Consider the following 23,678-nt stretch of genomic DNA (forward strand, 5'->3'; position numbering starts at 1 on the left):
TGTCACTGACGAATTGTCGTAAAGTGTTCTTGATGTATTGAGTGAGGTACCTTAAAGTGGAATGGGTAACTACACACCTAATCAAATTACTGAAGGTACTATAAAGCGGTGAGCAAGTTGTTGTCAAGGTGTTGGGATTACTTGCATTAATACTTTATTTTGGTGAAGTGTTGAGTTTCTGTACAGGGTCAGAAAAATCAACATTTAGTGTAAGACAAGCCAGTGTCCTTCCTTTTCTTAAATACCAATGTGTTTTATCAGAATTACAAATTAAACTATTAATTTTTCTAATAGCAACCCATTTTTGGTAAAGAGTGCTTCAAGTTTGAAATCTCATTGTGCCGAGTGTAATAAAAGTTGGTTAACATAAGAGGTAGGAAATTGTTCGAATCTTATCATGCCGCTTTTTAAAAAAAAATTGTATAATTATAATATTATTAAAAGTCTCTCATGTCTGCAAAAGCGTGATATTGCAGCTAAATCGTAAACTGGGGGGGTCCGAAGGATAATTGTGTTTGCCGGGGGGGGGGGGGGGGTCCGAGGCATATTTTCGCGATAATTTTACTATGTAAATTTAATAAATTTTCATTTTCCAGGGGGGGTCGGGACCCCCCCGACCCCCCTCTAGATCCGCGCATGCGCTAAGCATATACCTCTTTACATGCATTTATTTCCATCACTGCTTTTTTCAGTCGCCAGAAGGTCATCAGTACTCTCAATACTTTGATTTATTAAGTTTCATTTTTGCTCTTACTGTACATATATATAAAAAGAGATAATCAGATAGAAGAAATAAACGAGTATATTCAACTTTTATCAGAATATTTCACGCAGTCTACTATAAGGGAATTTGTGGCTGGACTCGAATAAGCCTATGTACGATATATCTAGGCACCGCACAATGAACTGTCACAAAATAATGATCATGTAGGTTTTCTTTCACAAAAATCTATTGTATTCGCCTGTGGAGTTCAGTGTGATCACCAAAACCATGGAAAAGCATAAGAATAGAAAGACGAAAGGTCGAGGAATTCGACAGGAGAAGTCGGAAGTCAGCTGTTGTATGAAATATTTGATGTTTGGATTTAATGTTCTATTCTGGGTAAGTATGCAATTATAACACCCTTAAAGAAAACTAAATCATTTTATATGTTTTATGTGTGTAACGTAGATCTTAATTCATAAAAATATAAAAACTCTCTCTCTCTCTCTCTCTCTCTCTCTCTCTCTCTCTCTCTCTCTCTCTCTCTCTGTATTATCCTCGCATTGGAGTACTTGATAAAAGGAGTACAATTAGCTTATTTAGCTAGTACATGTAAAAATAATACATACTGAAGTATGAGACACTACCAAAAGACCCTGAATTAAAAGTTCTGAAAATGTCCTGAGATGCCCTATTGGGACATGTTTTATTTGAACAATTACTAATAATCTTTTAAAAGTTAGTATTAGAGAAATCTTTATGATTTTTACTGATTTCACAATGGTTTGACATGTCTTATGGAACAAAATGATTAATAACACATTGATGGCATGCAATATATCACATATAAAAGTTTTAAGTAGAAAAAATCAATATACCCGGTATTTAATTTATATTAGAGTTGACCTGAATACGAAGAGTACCAAGAGACAGTGCCTGTGCACAGACAGTTTATGTGTACCGATAAATTCATTCATTCAACTACAATGTAAAACAGTCAATATTAAGATAATGCATTAATAGCATAGATAAGATAAATTCATGATTAATGCTCCCTTTTCTACAAGTTTTGGAACATTATATTTTATAAGAAGTCCTATATGGTTCTATATTACTAGGCTATTTCATATTGAACATCCACATTTTTAAAAAGACAGAATATTTTTCAGAATTACAGCCTTGGTAGGCAAACTGGCAAAGTGTTTTAAAGATAACAATGAATAAAATCTGAAGATTTAAAATTCATAGTACATGTATAAATGCACCCCAGATTACATGTTTATTGTGTACATGTATATTGGGTAAATCATTTCCTTTCCTATTGATATAGATCATATCTTTTTAATTGATAATTGCAGAGGACAAACTATCTTATGATGCAAATCCTAATATAATTTAAGTTTCTTAGACCATAAAATTGTTGCAATTCTTTTTCTCATATATCTCAGATTACGATAATGATATACCGGTACTATAAATACTTTATAAATCTTGCGGCACGTCTTTTAACCCCAAGGAACCCCAAGGAACCCCAAGGAAACCCCAAGGAACCCCAAGGAAACCCCAATGACAGAAATAAATAACTATTGATACCCAAGGGGGTCTCATTAGAGTGCAAGGGTCACCCCTTACCCTTGGTACCGCAATTATACCCCAAGGAACCCCAAAGATAACCTAATAATACAGATTTATAACTCCTGATACACCATAGAACCCCAAGGAACCTCAAGGATACCCTAATAATACAAATTTTAAACTCTTGGTACCCCTGGGGACTCACTGGTATTCCAGACCGACTCTAATAACCACAGTGAACCCCAGGGATATCCCAAGGAACTCGAAGAATACCCTAATAATACAGAATCATAACTCTTGATACTCCATAGAACCCCAAGGATACCCTAATAATACAAATTTAAAACTCTTATTAACCCTGAGAACTCATTGGTATTCCAGATACACCTCTAGGAATCCCAGGGAACCCCATGGATATCCCAAGGAACTCCAAGAATACCCTTATAATACAGAACCATAACTCTTAATACTCCATAGAACCCCAAGGATACCCTAATACATTGTAATACAAATGTAAAACTCTTGATAACCCTGGGGACTCATTGGTATTCCAGATACACTTCTAAGAATCCCAGGGAACCCCAGGGATATCCCAAGGAACTCCAAGAATACCCTAATAATACAGAATTTTAAATCTTGATACTCCATAGAACCCCAAGGATACCGTAATACGTTGTAATACAAATTTAAAACTCTTGATAACCCTGGGGACTCATTGGTATTCCAGACACACCTCTAAGAATCCCAGGGAACCCCAGGGATATCCTAAAGAACTCCAAGAATACCCTAAAAATACAGATTCATAACTCTTGATACACCACAGAACCCCAAGGATACCTCAAGGAACTTAAAGGATAACTTAATAATACAAATTTAAATTCTTGATACCCGTAGGGACTCATTGGTACCTCAGACAAAACCCACGGATACCCCAAGGAACTCTAGGGATACTCTTATACATGTATTGGTTATATAAATTTTATAACTCTTGATATCCTATGGAACTCCAAGGATACACTATATCTCGATACTTTTTGGGTCACTTTGATATCCTAGACAAATCACAAGGTATCCCAAGGAACCCCATGAATACCCCAAGAAACCTAAAGGATACCCTAATAGTACTCTAATAGTAATAATACAGATACCCCATTGTTATCCCTGACACACCCTATGGATACCTCAAGGAACTCCAAGGATACCCAGTAATATAACTTTTGATACCCAAATGAACCCCAAGGATACCCTAATAACACAATTTTATATCTCTGGATACACCCTCGGGGCTTTTTGATATCCCAGACACCATTAGGTATCCCACGGAGCCCCATGGATACCCCAAGGAACTGAGAGGATACCCTTATAATACAGATTCATAAAACTTGATACCCCATAGAACCCAATGGAACCCCAAGGATATAGCCTAATAATTCAAATTAAAAATTCTTGATACCATTGGGGACTCATTGGTATCCCAGACACGCCTCTAAAAACCTCTATAAACCCTAGGGAACCCCACAGAAATCCCAAGGAACTCCAAAAGATACCCTAATCATACAGATTTATAACTCTTGATACACCATACAACCCCAAGGATACCCTAATATGTAATACTTTAAAACACATTTGGTCTAGTCTATAAATTTGTTTCGGACTTGTGATATTGCATTACATTCTAAAATATAATGAAATTCATCGGCTATACGTTTTTTGTAACAGAGAGGACAAAATCTTTCATTTAATGGGATACCTTCCCATCTTCCCACTTCAAGTGGTAGATGGTGATTTGAAGTACGAAAGAACTATATATATGATATGAGTTAAATTTGGCCCCCATTATTCGCAATTTTTTAAAGTGTTTCAGGTACAATAATATGTTATGTTATATTTTAGAAGAGTTGATGTAAAATTTATTTTTCACCTATTTATTTGATTTTTTTGCACTCACTGGCAGAAAATGACGTCAGAAGTGACGCTATTTCAATCAAAATCAGTCAAAAATTTACATTTTTCTTATCTTTTTATGAATGGGAAATATAGAGGGCATGCTTGAACAGGGAAATTTTTTTGTCACTTATTAGCCTTGGCTAGATACATCTCTGATTAAAATATTTTGTTTGTTCAAGCATGCTTTCTATTTTTTCTGAAAGAAAAACTGCTTGAAAACAAGCTGTTTTATCATGTTTATGCTAAAAATGCAAAAATGGCAGGAAAAGGTTGTCTTTACGATGTCATATTTCTAAATTCTGGGCAGTTGAATCAAAATGAACATTATGTAAAAACATCACATTTATATTTGTACAAAGAAAAATGATGATGTTCATTTTAGGGGGCCATTTTAGGCCCATATCAAGAATTTTTCTGAATTTCATGGGTAAAATATTGAAATAGTTCCATCAGTCTGAAAATGTAGTCCTAAATGTACATGTTGTTGAGCATTTAATTCTTTTATATCATAACCACTATAGCCAAATTGTATGATGTACATGATAATTCCTCTGCATTTCTTATAAAATTAACATTTATAGTTTTTTTCATTATTAAAATCAACAGCCCAAAACTTGAACCATATAATGTTTATTTTTTCAAGGTTCTTGATAAGGGACCTAGAAGGGGTAGTAATGTCATAGTTTTCCTTCTCCTCAAAAGAATGAATATTGAGTAATTTTACATGAAATAAAAATTAGCTTGTACGATCAATCATGATAGAACAAACCCTTTTTAATTATCAAAATTTACTTCTATTACAAGTATCTAATTAATTTTTTTAACTTTATTTTAAACATAATCTAAAAAAAACTGCCTGTTATTTTTTTTTTATTAAAAATTTGCTTATGGTCAATAATTGAACAGACTATAATTTACCTGTAATTAATTTCCTTTGTTCTTTGAAACCCTTACCTGAGCACCATTCCCACTTAGCTAAAATCAGTCACCCATAAAAATTTCAGAATTATAGCAAAGTAGGAAGACACCCAAAATTCGCAAGGGTTGTCTACCAATAAACAAGGAGATGTAGGTGTAGGTAAATATATTGCAACAGTGATGGTGAAGCCATTGTGTATACATGTAAAGGGTTATGTTGGCCCTTTAATCCCTGTCCAAGAGCTACCACCAATATACAACAGGTGTCTACCTGCAATTAACAGGTATTTTGGTGCCTCTCAGGTGAACATTCTGCACGCATAATGGGTCAATCCATTGTGTTGTACCCACGAAGGGGAAATAGCCCCACTCCACACTTCTATCACCGTGCAAAATTCACTGTTTAATTATAACTTTATTTTGGACTTTTCTTTTAAAATTCAACATCTGTTTCGTAATATTTTCTCACAGTTTATTTCTTACAAAGTTACTTATTTATTTAGTGATTGACACTTTCCGGACTCTATATGTGATTTCAAAGAGACAGAGTGCCATGTCTCAAGGACTGTTAATCTCTTAAAACAACATTGTGCAATTATCAGTTTTTCATGTCTTGGACATCAAAGACTCATTGAGTTTATTTAATTATTTTATATCTGTGAACCTTTCACTCAGCTTACTTATGTCATCACCTGTCAATTTTTACTCATTGTTCAGATTCTTATAAATAATTATGTACAATTGTCAATCGGCAGTCTGGAATACGGTGGCCAGCCTCGGCCACGTCCGACTCACCCAGAGTCTTGAGTCCGGAGGCCACTACTGGCCATATCCGACTTGTTTGTAAAATGTCTGTCTGTTAAAATGTTATAATGTTGCCATCGTTGAATCTCGTCCAATAAATACGGAATCCTTCATCAATTGCTTGTTTATTTCTCTGGAACTGTATACTGGTGGACCTTTGGGAATACGGCAAACCTACCCTTCGTTATTACCCTACGGCCCACAGCGCGCCTACACCTTATACCCTTTACGCCAACATTCCCTCACCCGGTTCGTACTCGAACGACCGATGCAGATCCAGAAAAATTCCCTAGCACCGTGCAAATCTACGCGGTCACACTTCCATGATCACTTCTCAAAAGTACTCCAATAAGGGTAACACCCCCTATGTCAATAGTAAAACAAGTTTGGGTCTTTGTAACTGAACAATATCTTTCTTCACTTCATTTGAAAATTTCACCGATGAAACATTGTCATATTAAGTGTTCATATGAATGGTTCACCGGAAGAATTGCAGACTTCCTTGTGGTGACATAAAATTTAGTGCCTTATTTTCATGAATTTGATATAACTTGTTACTGATTCAATATTGGCTGATCATCAGTTGGTAAGAGACAACAAATTCTGCCAATTAACGGTACTCGATTATGATTTTCAACCGATTTGACAACACTAATTGTTAAATTTATCCAAAGTGAACAGATATTGGAGAAACATTATTTTTATCATACCAGTATGTTTTGGGGTATCACAAGTGTTCCTTGGGTTGCCCAGATGTTTTTATGATATTCCATTGAGTAATTGGGTATAATTGGGTATTAATTAGTAATATGTTTTACAGTACAACCATTGGGGTGGTTATTAAATTCTATCAATTGGGTACCTTGCAATGGTTTGTTCCCGTTTTGCACACATTTGAAAATTAGGTATGTGTGCAAAACGGGAATTTGACCAGGTGAGATAATTGCTTAATTGCTATAGTCTATATCACAGCTCCTGTAAGGGCAATTGACAATGAAATAAATAAAACATATCTAATCGCAATTGATATTTACATTCATTTTATGTTACAATATAACTTGCATAGAAGCACATTTACATAGTAATTGACATCCATGTTCTGGAATTTAATTTTAAACATCGATTTGGTCATCAACAATTTCATGAATTTCTTTAAACAAAAAAGATTATTGCAAAAATGTTGTGTATGTAGTGCTTTTGTTTATCTTCCTGCCTTTAGGAAATACACTTACACGCTACAAGTTTGAAGAGAAAATATCATATATTAGTATTTATTTATTGCTTTTGCTTACATAAATGGAGAAAATGTGTCTAGTGAAAACGCTGCTAATTATTTTTCATTTATGCTGTGGCTTGAATAATCGAAGAGAATACTATTAGACAAATTAATGTATGACGATATGATGATAAATAGGCAATTTTATATGCTTCAAAAACTGAAAATATTTTTTCACAAAACCTATCAAATGTAGAACTAATTCATACATTTTCAACCTTCTTCAGTTTGAGGTATATCGAATCAATATTTAAATTATTATTTTTGTCGGAATTTATTGAGCTGCTGATTTGAAAATTGACCCGCAATATACTAAAGCGGTGATGTCAATCATAAGATCTACTGTCAAGGCTGCTACTTCGAAGATTGAAATATTTTGTGATAAAGGTCTGTTTCTTTTCATAATAATCTTTCTGTTGATACCAAACAACCAATTATAAACGCGCGATTTACATATTTTGCATCTACAATGTAAGTTGTAAAAAGAGACACGGACTACCCCATATGACTGGCCGTGTAGTTTTCCCCTTTATCATATAATTATCCACTGAATCAGCTTCCAATTGGCCCGGGACCAGCAATTTTTCCTCAATTCATCGAGTTTTATATTTAAAGTAAATGGGCAAAAATGTAAAAATCAAATCATCTAATCCTTATTTTTCTTATCAGTGAGCGGAAATTTAAGACTAAAAATATTAATTTTATCTTTATTTTATCAAATGAAAAAAAATTGTGATAGTTATTAGTCTAAAACACAACAAAATATCTATATTCTTCTTGTTTCATGGTGCTGATGAATGAATGATAAAACACAAGTAAAAATCCAGGTAAAATCTTTGACTGAAAGCAGACTATAATTGCTATCACAACACAAATCACACCTATTGTTCTATACCCAATTATCAAATGTGTGCAAAACGGGAACACACCCTTGCAATTGGGGTTCCTACAGGTATCCTTGGGGTACCAATAGTTGACCTTTGGACTCCAATGAGTATCCTGGGGTATCAATAGTTATCAATTTTTATAATTGGGGTATCCTTGGGGTATCAGGAGTGAGCCTTTGATTTTTAATGAGACCGGCCTTGGTCATCAAATTTACTTTCCACCATTGACTTTATTTGAGGTATCTATGGGGTTCTCAAGGGTATCCTTGGGGTTCTTATTGGTATACTTGGGATTCATTTGGGTTCTTTGGGGTACTTATCACTTTAAATACATATGTATAACAGTAATATATTTACAAATTAATGTATCTGATGATATTTTTTTTTATTTAATTGTTTTAATGAAAAACCAACAAAATGACAATAATCCCACCCTTTGCAGTAAATGGAAATACCGGTAGCCAAGCAATGCTCTTCTGTTGATAAAGCTTTGAATATCTTTCTAATAAGAGTCTTAACAGATGCAGTTAGTTGTTTCAAATTTTCCTCACTTTCTGCTTTTCCATACACACATGCTCCATCTAAACCATGGCTCAGATAATGGCCCCATTGGGACAAATGAATTCAGCCAGCTCCTAAGAATTTATCATTGACAAACAAAAATTCTGCATTGTCAGTTGATAGAATACTTATAAAAGATAAATTTAGTTAACACATAAAGACAAAAAACCTCCATTTGAATGTATTTTTTATAAATATATTTTAGGGTGTTTTAATGCTATAAATTAATAAAATCTGTCAGGATTACCTCCCTTACTTTTCAACATCAGTGAACAATATATAGAATGAGGAAAATGAAAACTGTCATAAAATCATTAAATCTTGTCTGATCCTAAAAAAATTACAGGTGCACATCTTCAGATGGTGATCAACATATGTACAAATTTTCAGACTGTTCCATGCAGTAGTAAAAAATTCTATAGGGGGGACAAAGTTGCATCTACAGAGAGACAAACAGACGGACGGACAGGGTGAAACCAATATACCCCCTTAAACTTCATTTGTGGGGGTATAGGGGTATAATGAGACTCCTGGGGTATCACTAGTTACTAATTTCTATTATTGGGGTTACTTGGGGTTCTAATGAGTATACTTGGGGTTCCTTGGGGTATCCTTGGGGTACTACGAGGTGACCCTTGGATTCAAATGAGACCCCTTGGGTATAAATAGTTATTAATTTCTATCACTGGGGTACCTTGGGGTGAGCCTTTGATTCGAATGAGACACCTGGGGTATCACTGGTTAATAACTTTATCATTTGGGTTCCATGGGGTTCTTACGGGTTTCCTTGGGGTTCCTTGGGGTACCCTTGGGGTACTAAGAGGTGACCCTTGAAGTCCAATAAGACCCCTTGGGTATTAAAATTTATTAATTTTTGTCATTGGGGTTCCTTGGGGTATCCTTGAGGTTCCTTGGGGTTCCTTGGGGTTTCCTTGGGGTTCCTTGGGGTTCCTTGGGGTTAAAAGACGCACCCTAAATCTTGTGAGATAAAATTTTCAATCTATATTATAATAGTGTGCATCGAAAGATTTAAATGGAACAGTCTTCTCGGTGAAAAAATTGTCAAGGAGATATCAAAACAGTGTTTTATGATCGATCAATAAAGATCGAGTTCTTTGCGGGTACTTTTGTTAGAAATAGATGAATGTGATATACTTTTAATCTGGTAAGAAGACAGGTTCAAACACTTGAATATTTCTAGCTATGCATAGTTAGTTACAGGAAATTTTGTACCAGGAACATTGTGTTCAAATTTTTAACATTAGAACACAGTTAAACAGTTTGTCTTTAAAATGGGTTTATTCCCTTAAGATTATGAGACATAATTCTTCTAATTATATTGTATTTTTGATGAATAAAACAATGCACATGAACCTCAACAAGTTTGATTTATTTAATAACAATATTTTATTTAATTAAGAATTTGCTTCAATTTTAATTATGATTGTTCTTTAACATTACAATAACATTTTTACGGCATTTACTTTTTCATTCAAATTGACTTTGTTCTTTGATATACCAATTAACATAAATGACTAAGTTATATGCTTAATACCTTTTACATGTACCGGTATTTATCATTTAAAACAGTTGGTGGTGTAACATGTATTTTTTCACAGCTTGTTGGTGCAGGGATTTGTGGAATAGGGCTTTGGGCCTGGACAGAAAAAGACATGTTCTCCAACATTGGCAAGATAACCACAGTGACCCTTGACCCTGCCCTCATCTTCATCATCAGTGGAGGAGTGATGTTTGTCATTGGTTTTTGTGGATGTATTGGTGCCCTCAGGGAAAACACATGTCTCCTTATGTTTGTAAGTCAGCATACCTGCTTAGATTAAAAGAGAAGAGAGTTAATGCTTTTATTGACCTTGTGTCTTTATTACTACTTATAGCATTTCCCTCATCTCAAGGGTGAATAGTAACATATTTTCTTGTCATCCCAGACTTTAATTTAGATACGGAAAAGTCATGAGTTTTCCTTAAAAGAAATAAACTTCTCATTTAACATGTTTACAAATAAATTTATCTTATTAGTATGAAAGTATTACCACGGTATGACTGACTACGATACGATGTACCAATGATCTTCGATAACTTGAACACAGATATCTCAAATACGATGGATATGTCAAAGTGTTTTACAAGTCCCATCGGCTTATTTTTTTAAAAGTATTTTAAGGTCAGACGACACGTTCCCCAATTTTACATAACATTTTCCAGGAATTTGTTAATGGTTTTCTACTATACTCTTACAAGCTTTCTTGCAAAAAATTAGGATACCTTACCAGGCATTTCTGCAAAATACTAGAGAATTAATGCAATTTTCTATATGATCTTGTTGAAAATACACTTGAATTGCTGATATAAAAATAAATAAATAGAAGAGCACAGCGAAATTCACTGCCGGGCTTTGAACTCACAACCTCTAGAACCTACGCTCCTGGCAGAAAGCAGCCATGGCTCTAACCACTCGGCCATATAGGCATATATCCATATACAAGTAAATTTTAATCATTTTAAAAATCATCATTAGGGTCTTCCGTTTCCAACAGAAGACCCTATTGTTTTTGTTAGGTTTCTTTTTCTCTATTTTTCACTATTATTATTCTTTTATTCTTAACATTTTTCTTAAAACTCAAATATCTCAAATATGCTACAATGGATTTTTATGAAAATTTCACGAATAATACAAAATATCTAGGTCTTTTATCATGTACATTTTTGTTGATGACACCACTTCCGGTCGGCCGTTATATTTGTTTTTAGCTCACCGAGACGAAGTCAGGGGGAGCTTATGCTATACCCTCGGCGTCGGCGTCGGCGTCCGGACCTGGTTAAAGTTTTTGTTGCAGGTCCTGTATCTAAGCTATTACTTGTCCTATCTTCACCAAACTTGCATGGATGATGCATCTGGACCTACTTATGGACTTGAAAGACTTGGATGCTGAATCTGAGTCCTAAATTTCAGATGCTGGAGGAGGTTAAGGTTGTTGGACCAGGTTAAAGTTTTTGTTGCAGGTGCCCTTTGATAGCAATATCTAAGTTACTGCAGGTCCGTACTTCACCAAACTTGCTTGGATGGTGTGTCTCATGATACTGATGCACCAGACAGGCTTGAGTGCTGAATCTGAGCTATAGGTTTCGGATGCTGGAGGAGGTTAAGGTTTTTGGAGCAGGTTAAAGTTTTTGTTGCAGGTGCCCTTTGATAACAATATCTAAGGTACTGCTGGTCCGTACTTCACCAACCTTACATTGATAATGTGTCTTATGATACTGATGCACCAGGCAGGCTTGGATGCTGAATCTGAGCTATAGGTTACAGATGCTGAAGGAGGTTAAGGTTTTTAGAGCTGGTTAAAGTTTTTGTTGCAGGTGCCCTCTGATGATTATATCTTAGTTACTACTTGTCCTAACTTCACTAGACTTCCATGGATGGTGCGTCTTATGATACTGATGCACCAGACAGGCTTGAATGCTGAATCTGAGCAATAGGTTTCGGATGCTGGAGGAGGTTAAGGTTTTTAGAGCTGGTTAAAGTTTTTAAAACAGGTGCCCTCTGATGATTATATCTTAGTTATTACTTGTCCTAACTACACCAGACTTCCATGGATGGTGCGTTTTATGATACTGATGCATCTGACGGGCTTGAATGCTGAGTCTGAGCCATAGGTTTCGGATGCTGGATATGGTTAAGTTTTTTGGAACAGGTCACATGTTAAATAGATAATAGTACTAGTTCAAACTTGCATAGTTGATTAAACTGTAATATGAATGAATCACAGAGGAAGCTTAAGATGCAGAGCTTGGTCTCCATTATCAAGGATGCTAAAAAATATATCTTAGTTATTACAGGTCCTAACTTCACCAAACTTGAATGGATGGTGTGTCCTATGATACAGATGCACCTGACAGGCATGGATGTTGAATCTGAGCCATAGGTTGCGGATGCTGGAGCAGGTTAAAGTTTTAATTGCTACTGCCCTCTGATGATTATATCTTAGTTATTACTGGTCTGAACTTCACCAAACTTGCATGGAGATGCGTCTTAAGTATACTGATGCACCTGACAGGCTTGAATGCTGAATCTGAGCCATAGGTTTCGGATGCTGGATGAGGTTTAGTTTTTTTGGAACAGGTCACATTATTATAGATTATAGCTTGCATAGTTGATTTAACTATATTATAAATGAAACGCAGAGGTTGCTTCAGATGCAGAGCCTGATCTCCATTATCAAGGATGCTAAAGAAATCTCCTACCTCACTCAAACCGGCTCAATAGATAGATGTGTTTGTTGATAAATGATATAACATGATTCCTATGATATAGTATTGTATGGTATGAAACAATATTGTTTAATATGATACAATATAATATCATATGTAATATAAAAAGTTATATGATATTGTATCAATTTTTTTGATATTTTATGTTATGATATTGTAACATGATATCGTTATGTAAAGTATTGTATATTATGATACAATATTGTTTGATATTATATTGTATTATTAATTTATTATTTTATCACATGATTCTATTACATAAGATGTTGCAAAATATAATATTGTGTCCTTTGTTACAAAATTGTATATTCTATAATATTATATCACATGAAATTGTATAATATGATACTGTAATATTATATAATATTGTATCATACGATATTTAGTATAATATGATATTGGTTTATAATATGATATATTATCACATGAAATTGTATTGTATGATATTGTAAAATATATTATTGTATCATATGATACAATATCATATTATGTTTCAAAAATGATACAGTATCATACAATATCATACTATATTATACAATATAATATCATATGTTTCAATGTTATGATGTATTATGTTATATGATATTGTAATATAATACTATATTGATTTATATATTATGATATTGTATTATGTGATCAAATACAATAACGTATAACACAATACAATGTCATATCATATGTTACAATATCATATTTCATCATTGTTTATTATGGTATTTTTTTGTATTATATGATATATGTTGTAAATATGATAGGATGCAATATTTAATTTTATATTATTGTATTGATTAACATATGAACATATGATAATGATACAATTTTTTAACAGATGATATACGAGATTGTGTCAAAACAGAATCCATGAATATCCAAGATCATAAAGTATGATTTTCATTTAATATGATAAAGGTGGTCTCATAAAGGTGAAGTCTCTTAAGGGTGATGTCTCGTCTCGGTGAGCTTTGTAATCTGTGATTACCTATGTTTCTTTTTGTAAAAAGTGATCCTGTCCTCCCTTTTTCGCAAAAACGATTAAAGATAGAAAATTGAAAGTTTCAGGAATGATAGATTTTTGAATTTCTAGGGCCGATCAAGTAAAACTACGATCGTCCGTCACTTCCGGTCCGCTCAAACAGCATTTTTGGAAAATTGTGTTTAAAATTTTTTTTAGATCAAATAATCTACAATTTTTTTTCCATCAGAATATGTTTTAAACTTATAAAATTTTAATATGAGCAGGTCGTCCGTCACTTCCGGTCGTCACCAGAAGTGATTCTAATATTTCGATTTTTGGAATTTGAAAGCATATGCATTTTGTTGACATTTTTGTACTGAATACAAAACTAAAAACCGTTTTAAAATCGGACAACGCATTGCAGAGATATTGAAGTTTAAAAATGACGTTTTCCGGAAATCTGCATTTCGCAGTGTAGATTGAAAAATTAGTTTAAAAGGAATTTAATATGATAGTAAATCGTACCAAATGTCAACAGTTTAATTAAACCCTATCAATTCAAAATCAAACGAAAGACCCACTTGTTGCTCGCAACAAGGTGCTTTCAGGTAATTCAGGCATTCTCGAGAAATTAATTGTCAAAGTTCTAAGGCGAGAGTCTGAGTAGCACAGTCGATAGAGTCGTGGACATGGCCCAGGTGACCCGGGTTCAAGCCCCGATTGCCGCATTTTTTTTAAAACTATTTTTTGCTTAGATCTACGACTTTATCTTTGAAGTGATAAGTTTAATCTAATCTATTCAAAAATCGGAAGACCCACTCGTTGCTCGCAACGAGATCGTGTCTAGTTAAAATAATTATTTTTATTGGAACTTTTTATTACAAGGAGATACAAAAAGGATGCTCGAGGAACGTGTCGTCTGACATTAACCTCAATATTTTGAATACTCAGATACCTCAAAGTTTTTAAACAGTCTCATCTAGTTCGAGATACTGAAGTTTGACTGTATTTAATTAATATGTCAGAGCCACATTAAATGTGTGATGGTAAACAATTTCATTGAAAATAATTATTGTTCATTTCTTTTTTGTTTGTGTCTATCATTTTTAATAATTTGACAGCTGCACCAGATTTTTCCCTTTTTATTCACTAAATGACTTTTATGATGTGAATTTGTTAATTGCATGCACCCAAATATACCCGGTACTATATAACTATAAAGTAAACAACAAAAGAACTGAAAAGTAATTATCTATGGCAAATACATGTACTGCCAAATAGTTTTATAGCTGAATAATTTCTTTAGGTTACTCTGTTCCAGCAACTAATCAGTAAAATGTAAACTTGTGGTTAGGAGGCAGGTATTGTTTATACTTGGCGCAGCTGTCAAAATTGAACATAAAATATTTCAAAAAGTCACACCAAAAAAGAATTGAAATTATTATCCTTGAATGATTCTTGTATGTTAAAAGTCAAGGCCACTACCACTCATTTTTCTTTAAAGCCCCTTCTTATTCTAAGAAATAATTATAATCTTTTGAGTGAGAGTACTGGTGTTTCTAGCTTTTAGATGAAATTCAATAGCCGACTTTCTAATGGGTGAATAAGCTTGCAATGAGTAATTGCCTGAATGGAAGATTGATTTTGTCTTTTTATGGGACACATCTCTATAGATAAAAGAAACCGATTCTCAAATTGTTGTCACATTGATTGAGAAATCTTGTAGCCGGTTAGGACATTGTTCATCTTGAAACCCATATGACGTTGACATGCATTTTCCTTTTAAACCTTTTAAACTTTAATGCTGTTTATTGATTTTCAAGTTGTCACATCCTGAAAATCGATTGATTGAAAGGTTCTCCAGATTTTTAGATCAGTACATTTGGCTTGCAAAATAGAAAAATTTAAACTTGAAATTCAAATATATTTACCGGTAAGACTTTTGATAATTTGTGTGTAAAGTATGTTTCAGAGTATTTGGTCAGTCTTATTATATGAAAATTATTGATTATGTAAAATTTAATTCCATGAAAATTGCTCCCACTTGATGTGTATTTCTTTAATGAGATGTACTGTATACAGGGTAATTTTCGCCCCTCTACACTTGCAAACAGTTTCGGCCTGTCTTTAATATTTCCCTGTTTAGAGTACCGGGTATCCTGAAGGATTTTAACAATACTTAATTGGTACTGAATGTTTAAAATGATTATAATACCGGTAATTAAAACTCCTATTTGGGACTTGACTTCCTGACATGACTTTTATTAAATGAATCCTTCATGTGGGTACAGCCTATAAAGGTCCACTTGTAGTTCTTGGGGATATGCATCAGCATATAGTCTAAGATTTCTGGTAAAAAAAAATTCTCGTTGCATGTATTGTATTTTAATTGTTCTTCTATTTTTAGTTTTCTGTGTCAGTTGGCCTGATTTTTGCTGTGGAACTTCTCTTTGGTGTTCTGGCTTTTGCATACAAAGACTGGGTAAGCAGTTATCATTCATTGGAATTTAAATAAATATTTTAATATATATCTTTTCAAAGAATTATAGTGGTTCTAATTCTTGTACAGTTAAATATTCAATGCAATTCAGATATACCCTTTAGTTTAAAATTAGATTTTTAGAAGATATTGAAATGGCCTGCTAAAAAGTGATGACTAAATTTTATTTGATCCAGATAAAGAATCAGATTGAGTCCCAGGTGAAGAATATGATCATCAATTACAGGGAAGACTTGGATTTACAGAACCTGATAGACTGGGTCCAGCAGGATTGGGTAAACAATGTCCTTAGTTGATGAGAGAGAGAGAGAGAGAGAGAGAGAGAGAGAGAGAGAGAGAGAGAGAGAGAGAGAGAGGAGGAGAATTTTCCTGCTCCATTATTTAAGGAGGCTGTGTGGTCAACAAATTCACCATCAGATCTGCCAATGACATATATGATTTTTTTTGCCACAAATTAACATTTAATTAGTAAAGAAAATCCAAATATTTTAGCTCTAAAATTAGGCCTTTCCTAAAAGTCTGTCTTGATACAGAATTCTTCTTCATAAGGAGGCAATCATAGCCTAAATAATGTAAATAATGGCAACGACCAAAAAAATGTGTACTTTATGACATTAATTACTGTACAATATAAAATTCAAGAGTAACAATAAATAATGATGTTGTATTTCAGCTACACTGTTGTGGGGTAAACAGCTATGCAGACTGGGAACTGAACCGCTATTTCAACTGCTCCTCCCAAGGCAGCATTGAGGCATGTGGTGTACCATTCTCATGCTGCAAACCCACCACAGTAAGTAACAGTCAACTGATTACATACAGAAACACTGTAACACACCAGGAAGTAACTACTGATTAAACACTGATACACAAGAACCCCTCAGTAAGTAACAGTCAACCACCACAGTAAGTAACAGTCAACTGATTACATACAGAAACACTGTAACAGACCAGGAAGTAACTACTGATTAAACACTGATACATAAGAACCCCGCAGTAAGTAACAGTCAGTTAATTACATACAGAAACACTATAACACTTCAGGAGGTAACTACTGATTAAACACCGATACTCAAGAACACCTCAGTAAGTAAAAGGCAACTGATTAAACACTAGAACACCTCAGAAAGTAACAGTCAACTGATTAAACACTATAACACTTCTGTAAGTATCAGTCAACCGATTTAATCCTAAAGCACTTGAACACCTCAGAAAGTAACAGTCAACTGATTAAACACTATAACACTTCTGTAAGTATCAGTCAACCGATTTAATCCTAAAGCACATGAACACCTCAGAAAGTAACAGTCAACTGATGAAACACTGAAACACCTCTGTAAGTAAAAGTCAACTGATTAAACACTAGAACATCTTAGTAAATAACTGTCAACTGATTTTAAAAACACTTAAACACGAGAACACCTCAGTAAGTAACTGTCAACTGATTAAACTCTAGAACATCGCAGTGAGTAACAGCTGATTAAACACTAAAACATTTCAGTAAGTAACAATCAACTGATTTAATCCTAAAGCACATGAACACCTCAGTAAGTAACAGTTAGCAGATTAAACACTTAAACACCTCAGTTAGTAACAGTCTCAACTGATTAAACTCTTAAATACTAGATTACGTTGGTAAGTACTGGTAACATTCCACTGAATGAATACTAAAACACTTTATTATCTCAGTAAGTAACCATAGTCTGAATGAACACTTAAACACTTTATCATCTCAGTAAGTAATCATAGTCTGAATGAACACTAAAACACTTTATCATCACAGTAAGTAACCATAGTCTGAATGAACACTAAAACACTTTATCATCACAGTAAGTAACCATAGTCTGAAAGAACACAAAAACACTTTATCATCTCAGTAAGTAATCATAGTCTGAATGAACACTAAAACACTTTATCATCACAGTAAGTAACCATAGTCTGAAAGAACACAAAAACACTTTATCATCACAGTAAGTAACCATAGTCTGAAAGAACACAAAAACACTTTATCATCTCAGTAAGTAATCATAGTCTGAATGAACACTAAAACACTTTATCATCTCAGTAAGTAACCATAGACTGAATGAACACTAAAACACTTTATCATCTCAGTAAGTAATCATAGTCTGAATGAACAACAGGTCTATGTCTTTATACAACTGACAAGTCTTTAACATTTTATACCACTGACAGCTACATGACATTTTATACCACTGACAGCTATATGACATTTTATACCACTGTCACTGTAACATTCCACTGAATGAACACTTAAACACTTTATCATCTCAGTAAGTAACCATAGTCTGAATGAACACTTAAACACTTTATCATCACAGTAAGTAACCATAGTCTGAATGAACACTAAAACACTTTATCATCACAGTAAGTAACCATAGTCTGAATGAACACTAAAACACTTTATCATCACAGTAAGTAACCATAACACTTTATCATCACAGTAAGTAACCATAGTCTGAATGAACACTAAAACACTTTATCATCACAGTAAGTAACCATAGTCTGAATGAACACTAAAACACTTTATCATCACAGTAAGAAACCATAGTCTGAATGAACACTAAAACACTTTATCATCTCAGTAAGTAATCATAGTCTGAATGAACACTAAAACACTTTATTATCTCAGTTAGTAACCGTAGTCTGAATGAACAGTTTGCGAGCCGCTCCGACAGATCAACTGTTTCCCTCGACCCCAGTCAACAACTGTATACTATTGACTGTTCAGGCATTAAATAATTGTTTTATTACTTAATTCCGTTTTTGTATTCTGTGTTCACAATTATAAATAACATAAGGTTTTCATACCATTATGCATTCAGGTCATTGTTAATCAATACCAAGATGACCTAGAATTTTAAGAACAATAGTATAAATAACCATAATAAACTTATCTTTTAATCTTGTAGCAATTAAACTTTTTCTAAAATATGTTGCCAGTCCAATAGATCGCAGTCTATTGACCGACAGTCAATAGATCACTTTCAAATCTGAATACACATACAAAAGAGACGAAAATATTTAACTGTAATAAATCAACAAAATCCCTTTGATTAGGTAATAATATCTAATGTTAAACACTAGTTGCAGTGTACTCATACAACTAAAACCAGTCTGCTGACTTTACCTGAAAACATCAGTATAAAGTAGTAGTTTTACTTTCAGAACATTTAAATACAATGTACCTCAGTAGCAGTCAACTAAAACACTAAAACATTACTTACTGTCTACTGAAATTACTCTAGAACACCAGTTAGTAACAGTTGCTTGATTAAATACTTAACACCAAAACTATTTCAAGGTCTGGGAAAATCTTCCTCAATGAACAACAATGACAATTGTCTTAATCTGTTTGACTGTCTGTATTCCAGTGTCTTAATCTGTTTGACTGTCTGTATTCCAGGATCTTATCAAGAACCACCACTGTGGATTTAAAATGATCAATGTAAGTACTAGACAAAGATGATTGCACTCTACAAAAGGATATTTTTAGACGTTGAATTACACTTGCTGGTCTATGTTCAGTATATGAATAGATGCATTTCTAGTGTTTGATGTTTTGTAGAATGCAGACAGAGAGAACAAGATTTACACAGAAGGCTGTATTTCCCTGGGGGAAAAATGGTTGGAGACAAACTTGATCCCTGTGGCAGCAATAGCAGTTGGTATAGCTGTTGTGCAGGTCAGTATGCCAATTATTTAAAATGACATAGACCTTTCAGTGGTATAAATGACATAACCTGCCAGTGGTATAAAATGTCATATAGCTGTCAGTGGTATAAAATGTCATGTAGCTGTCAGTGGTATAAAATGTTATAGACTTGTCAGTTGTATAAAGACGTAGACCTGTCAGTGGTATAAAATGTCATAGACCTAACGGTCTTTCAGTGGTTTTAAATGACATAGACCTGTCAGTGGTATAAAATGTCAGACTTGTCAGTTGTATAAATGGCATAGACCTGTCAGTGGTATAAAATAATAAATAAAATGACAAAGACTTGTCAGTGGCAAAAATGACATAGACATGTCAGTGGCATAAATGACATAGACCTGCCAGTCATTTTAGATAACAGATCCCTGTCAGTGGTATCAGATGACATAGACCTGTCAGTATGTCAGTGGTATAAAATGACATAGACCTGCCAGTCATATTAGATAACAGATCCCTGTCAGTGGTATCAAATGACATAGACCTGTCAGTATGTCAGTGGCATAAAATGACATAGACCTGTCAGTATGTCAGTGGTATGAAATGGCATAGACCTGTAAGTGTTAGTGGTGTAAAATGTCATAGACCTGTTAGTTTGTCAGTGGTACAAAATGAAATAGACCTGTCAGTCACTGGCATAAAATGACATATATCAATTGTATAGAAAAACACAGCCCTGTCAGTATGTCACTTAGAGTACATGTATAGTAGACATGTCTGTCAGTGTCTTATCTTACATAAACAGAGATCTGTATCAACAAAGATATGACAGTATCTGTTACTGTTTCAAAGATATATCACTGATTTTGATTAGAGTAGATATGTCAGAATATCACATTTTTCTCCACTAAGCATAGATTTAACTTTTACAATACCAACATCTTGTTGATATGTCATAAATGTGTTAGAATACCATAGATATGCTAGTATGTCACGTTTTATACAGACATAGATCTTTTAGTAAGTAACATGTCTAACACATTCTACAAAGTTAAACAAAATTAAAAATTTAGTCATATACTATATTGTTTGGTTGAAAATAGATTATTATCTCTCATGATTTTCTTTTTGTTTTCAGATTTTAGGCATTTGTTTTGCATCCATATTGCGATGTGATGTGAATGCCCAGAAAGCCAAGTGGGGTTACAATGACTGACCAGACTGACCAGGCAGCAGCTAACTGTCTGTGTACCGGTACACAGTGGTCAGGAATCAGAGACCAGGCAGCAGCTAACTGTCTGTGTACGGGTACACAGTGGTCAGGAATCAGAGCTCAGTCTGTGTTATAGGCTGTTCTGTACAACATCTTTCTATTTCTTAACAGCTATGTCTATGCTCTCTGAAAATTTAAGATATCTTTATAATGTGAATGTAGTGAACTCTGTGATTCATTCCATGTTAAGAACAGCTTATTTACCCATTGAAACAGTTGGGTCAGATCAAGTATCAAACAGTACATGCAGTTTAGGTTTTATTTGAAAACTTTCATTTTGTCCTATTTACAATTTTACTTAATGTGCAATGCCTTTTGAATATGGAACATGTATGCTTGTACAATATTTCTCTTTTTACGAGTATCATATAGATAATTCAAAGGAAATGTTGTAATTTTTATCCTAAGTGATTGTTTATAGCTAGCTATACCATGATCATTCCTGCACATTGTGAACAAAGCTATCGTTGATCCCCTCACTCATAACATAGTTGTGTGTCTATTCTTCATAGTTTCCTCCAAAGTCCATTTTTGTTATGCTATTTACAGCAAATTTTGCTTATATTTTTTTCTTTTAGTTTGGTTTATGTTTTATATGCTTTAATTTAAGATGGTTGTGCATTCCTTTATACAAAAACCTATACATGTAATCATGCATATCCTCCTGTAAGTAGGCATTTTGTTTTATGATTTTATTTTAAAAGTTTATCAATCTGTTCTTTACAAATTTTATTTTTGTTTTATTTTGCTTTAACTTGTTAGTTTTGATGTATAGGGAAATCAAAATTTTAATTTCTGTGAACTACCCTAAAAAAGATTTGATAATTTTATGATTTACAGACTGCATCAACAAATTCTGTATCTCACAGGCACATAGCATCGGGGGGGGGGGGGGGGGGGGGGGCATATAAAAAAATGAATTATAATGGAGTTGGCCCCCCCACTTTTTTGGAAGTTAGTAAAAAATTGATATGAAAATAAGGAAATGAGTAGTCAAATTGAAGTTACCCCCCCCCCCCCCATGGATTAGGAATTTCATGATTCGGAGGAAAAAAAATTTTGGAAAGGAAGAATTTTTTTTGGAAGTATAGTTGAATCTAACCCCCCTGCTGTTATTCCAGGCAAGCTATACTCCGTCCTCGGGTTCATGATCTTTTAGCCATATATACAAGTGTAAAAAGCTTTTTGTTTGTGAATTTTTATTCAATGCATGACTTTTATTTATTCATACCGTATATGATTTTTAATAATTGTATTTATAAACTCTTACTTTTTGTTTTCATAAATTTTTTATTGTTATTTTGAAAGGAGCGATACATGTTTAAAAATGTTTTGATTGAAAAATGTTTTATTTACATATCTTAATATTTATACATGTATATGGAATTTTGCAATTTCTAAAAATGAAATGAATTTGAAACAGAACATTGTATGATAGGCATTTAGAGTTTAATACCAAATTTGATATAGCAAAATGAATTTTAAGATGTATATCATACATTTTGTTGTTTGTATTTCCTCAAAATTCACACTTTGAATAAAATTATATGTCCAGAAATTTATGAAGGTGATCCTTGAAATGTTTAAAATGAAATAAAATGTGTAATATATTTTCTATATATGTTGTTGTGGTTATGTTATTTGATCCAACATTTTTTCCTTCCTTTCCTCTCAGTATAGTCTCTAAGGGAATCATACATTATAAAAATGCAAACTTCATGGATACACTTTAGTACAATTGAAACAGGTATTAATTTACATGAGAGATGTATGCTTGTACGTTTGCTGTGTTGAATAAACAGTGTGCACCTAGGGAAAAGAATCAAAATTATATATAATTTCTGAATGTGATGTATGCATGTACATGAATTATTAATAAGCAATTAATAATGGATTGGAGTTATAACCATCCCAATTTAGTGTAAATCAATTGATTTATATAGATTGTACAAACTTTAACACATAAACAAATGTTGAAGCCTTCAGGAAGTACTTAAGTTTAACATATTGGTATAAAACACAGGGAATCGATCATCATCTTCTCAAGAACAGTAATAACGTGTATGCTACAATTTGTGATATGAATTATTATGAATTTTAAAGCATTTTTATATATTTGCATATCACGCGTGCATCTAGTAGTTTTGATATTCTAAAATTTTCGAACTTGAACAATTGTATAACGATGTGAACAGTTTGTATGAACTATAAAGCAGACTTGGTAATATTGCACGGAGTGCAAGTCTATTGATGAAAGCTACTCCCTTTTACAAAAAAAAGTCATCTGTCAAATACTATACACTGTATGAATTATATCTCGAT

The 23,678-nt window shown here is 33.5% G+C and overlaps 1 protein-coding gene across 2 annotated transcripts; it reads left to right on the forward strand.

The window, feature by feature from the left end:
* The first annotated feature begins 892 nt into the window (after window positions 1-892).
* LOC128165433 (tetraspanin-5-like) lies at window positions 893-22,973 on the forward strand. Of its 2 annotated transcripts, XM_052829954.1 has the most exons (9): window positions 893-1,102; window positions 10,291-10,485; window positions 16,321-16,395; window positions 16,590-16,688; window positions 17,087-17,206; window positions 19,838-19,879; window positions 20,000-20,116; window positions 21,222-21,297; window positions 21,361-22,973. In XM_052829954.1, coding segments are annotated over exons 1-9 (837 nt in total). In that variant the 5' UTR covers window positions 893-991; the 3' UTR covers window positions 21,363-22,973. The 2 variants fall into 2 exon arrangements, with proteins under 2 accessions (XP_052685914.1, XP_052685913.1); XM_052829953.1 differs by having other exon boundaries at window positions 21,222-22,973.
* The last annotated feature ends 705 nt before the right edge of the window (window positions 22,974-23,678 follow it).

Source organism: Crassostrea angulata, chromosome 10, assembly GCF_025612915.1.
Source record: "Crassostrea angulata isolate pt1a10 chromosome 10, ASM2561291v2, whole genome shotgun sequence".
Classification (NCBI taxonomy): domain Eukaryota; kingdom Metazoa; phylum Mollusca; class Bivalvia; order Ostreida; family Ostreidae; genus Magallana; species Magallana angulata.